The sequence below is a fragment of the Oryzias melastigma genome, linkage group LG2, assembly GCF_002922805.2.
Source record: "Oryzias melastigma strain HK-1 linkage group LG2, ASM292280v2, whole genome shotgun sequence".
NCBI classification, from domain to species: Eukaryota; Metazoa; Chordata; class Actinopteri; order Beloniformes; family Adrianichthyidae; genus Oryzias; species Oryzias melastigma.
In genome coordinates, this window is record NC_050513.1 from 17,785,643 (window position 1) to 17,787,642 (window position 2,000).

Consider the following 2,000-nt stretch of genomic DNA (forward strand, 5'->3'; position numbering starts at 1 on the left):
GTTCTTTTTTTTTTACCAATAACAGCAAACTATTACAGCAAACTGTTTCCTTCAGTGTTGTTGGCTTTTAAAATATACATGTTCTCAAAAATAAGTTTTTTTCTGTTTTTTAGCTTTCAAATGTTTGAAATCCGTAAAAAGAAAAAAGTTTTGTTTTTTTTGAAAGGACTTTAGATGACATTAGCTGCTACACTTGATTTTCTTGGAAAAACATGTAAGGATAGACTCCTCCCCCACGTTTCTTTCCCTCCCTTTTTTTCAACCAATAAAAACTCAGCTAACCATTTCAGCAGTTTCTGTTTTCTTTAGTGTTGTTTGCTTTTAAAATATAAATGTTTCTTAAAATGGTAGACGCTACTTTTTCTTTTTAGCTTTTAAATATTTGAGAAATCCTAAAAAAATGTTTTTCAATTCATTTTTTTAAAGAACTTTAGCTACATTTTTCTAGCATCACTAAAAAGAAAATAAAGTGAGACCCCTCCCCCGTTTTTTCCTTCGATGTTCGTTTTTTTTCTACCAAAAAACAGCAGCAAACTATTTCAGTTTTTTTATTCAAGTTAAAATCTCTGTTCTCAAAATACATTTTTTTTGCGTTGAAGGGTTTTAAATATAATAGAAAATAGTTTGTAGTTTAGTTTTTAAAAGACTTTTTCTGGTATGCAAAATATTAGATTAAACCCATCCCCCACTTTCTTACCCTTATGTTCATTTTTCTTTTCTTAACTATAAAGAGCAGCATACATTTTATGTATATATATATATATGTTACTTTTTCCTTGGTATCTACTTCCATAATGTATACGTTACCAAAACAACACTTTTTTCTTATTTTTTAGCTTTTAAATCTTTACAATCCTTAAAAAAACGTAGTAGTTTAGCTTTAAAAGGCCTTAAACTGGCCTTAACTGCTACGGTTTTGTAATTTTTCTGCTTTAGGATGTTAGTCTTATTGTGCATTTTAGAACTGATAAAGTAATAGTTTGTAGAAGCAGAAAAAACATAAGTTTAAGGTTGTAAACTACATTTAAGCGTCTCATTGCATTTCTCCTATAAATCAAGCTGGAACGAAACTTTGTCATGAAATGTAGTTTTGTTTTAATAAGGTTTAAATGTTTTTTGCGTTTATAAAACTAAACAAAGAAAAACCAAAAGTGATGTTTCTAACGGACTCCTCTCTCTGTAGAATCTGAGTCGGATGAAGAGGAGGCGGACTGAATCCTCCAACACCAGACGGCGCTTTATTCTTTTTTTTTTTTTTTCTTTTCCGGAGTATCGGCAGGAACAGTAGTAGTAGTACTCTCCTCTTCCTCTTCCTCCTCCTACTTTTGTCCCATCTTGTTTAAGTATTTAAAGGATATTTAAAGAAAACGAAGGCCTAGTCCTGAAACTGCAGCTTGTTTAGCCGATCAAATTGGGCGCAGAACCGACAACTTTTTCCTCCCTCTTTACATTTTTGTTCTTCATGAGCGTTTTTCCTGAAATCTGAATCATTCCATCAGACCTCCGGGAGTGAACCCGGCGCGTTCGGGTCGTCCTGGAGCTCGTCTCCGAGCAACAGCGGAGGAAACAGCCTCACCTGTTTTGCCAAAGTTTTGTTTTCCCCTCGGCTTCGTCTCGTATTTTTTATTTTAATATTTTCTCTTTTTTTGAGTAAAGCTCCGCTGCCTGTCGAGGTCGCTCTGGTCAGTGTGTCAGAAGACAGTCCCCGCCCCCTTGTAAAATGCCTCGCCAGCTACCTGATTATTGATTTCTACTTTCTTTAATCTGATATAAACCAATTGACTTTTTTATGAAATAAAGATTATTGAAACAGTTCTTTCTGTGACCTTTTTATTTCAAGAAAAACTTGAACCTTTATTTCTATTAAAAAAAAATAATTTTATTTAAACAAGTGGAAACATTCAAGAACATTTTATAGAAATGGTTGCGTCAGTGGTCAGATTTCTGGGTTTTTATTTTAAATTAAACCTAGTCTATACAAAATATGGAAGTCAAAATGA

The 2,000-nt window shown here is 33.0% G+C and overlaps 1 protein-coding gene across 2 annotated transcripts in view; it reads left to right on the top strand.

Moving 5' to 3' along the window:
- Positions 1-1,815, top strand: part of bzw1a (basic leucine zipper and W2 domains 1a) — a 9,999-nt gene extending 8,184 nt beyond the window's left edge. For both annotated transcript variants that reach the window (XM_036216046.1, XM_024288882.2), the window contains exon 12: positions 1,184-1,815. In XM_036216046.1, the coding sequence (XP_036071939.1) occupies positions 1,184-1,215 (32 nt within the window). In that variant the 3' untranslated portion in view covers positions 1,216-1,815. The remainder of the gene's footprint in view (positions 1-1,183) is intronic.
- The last annotated feature ends 185 nt before the right edge of the window (positions 1,816-2,000 follow it).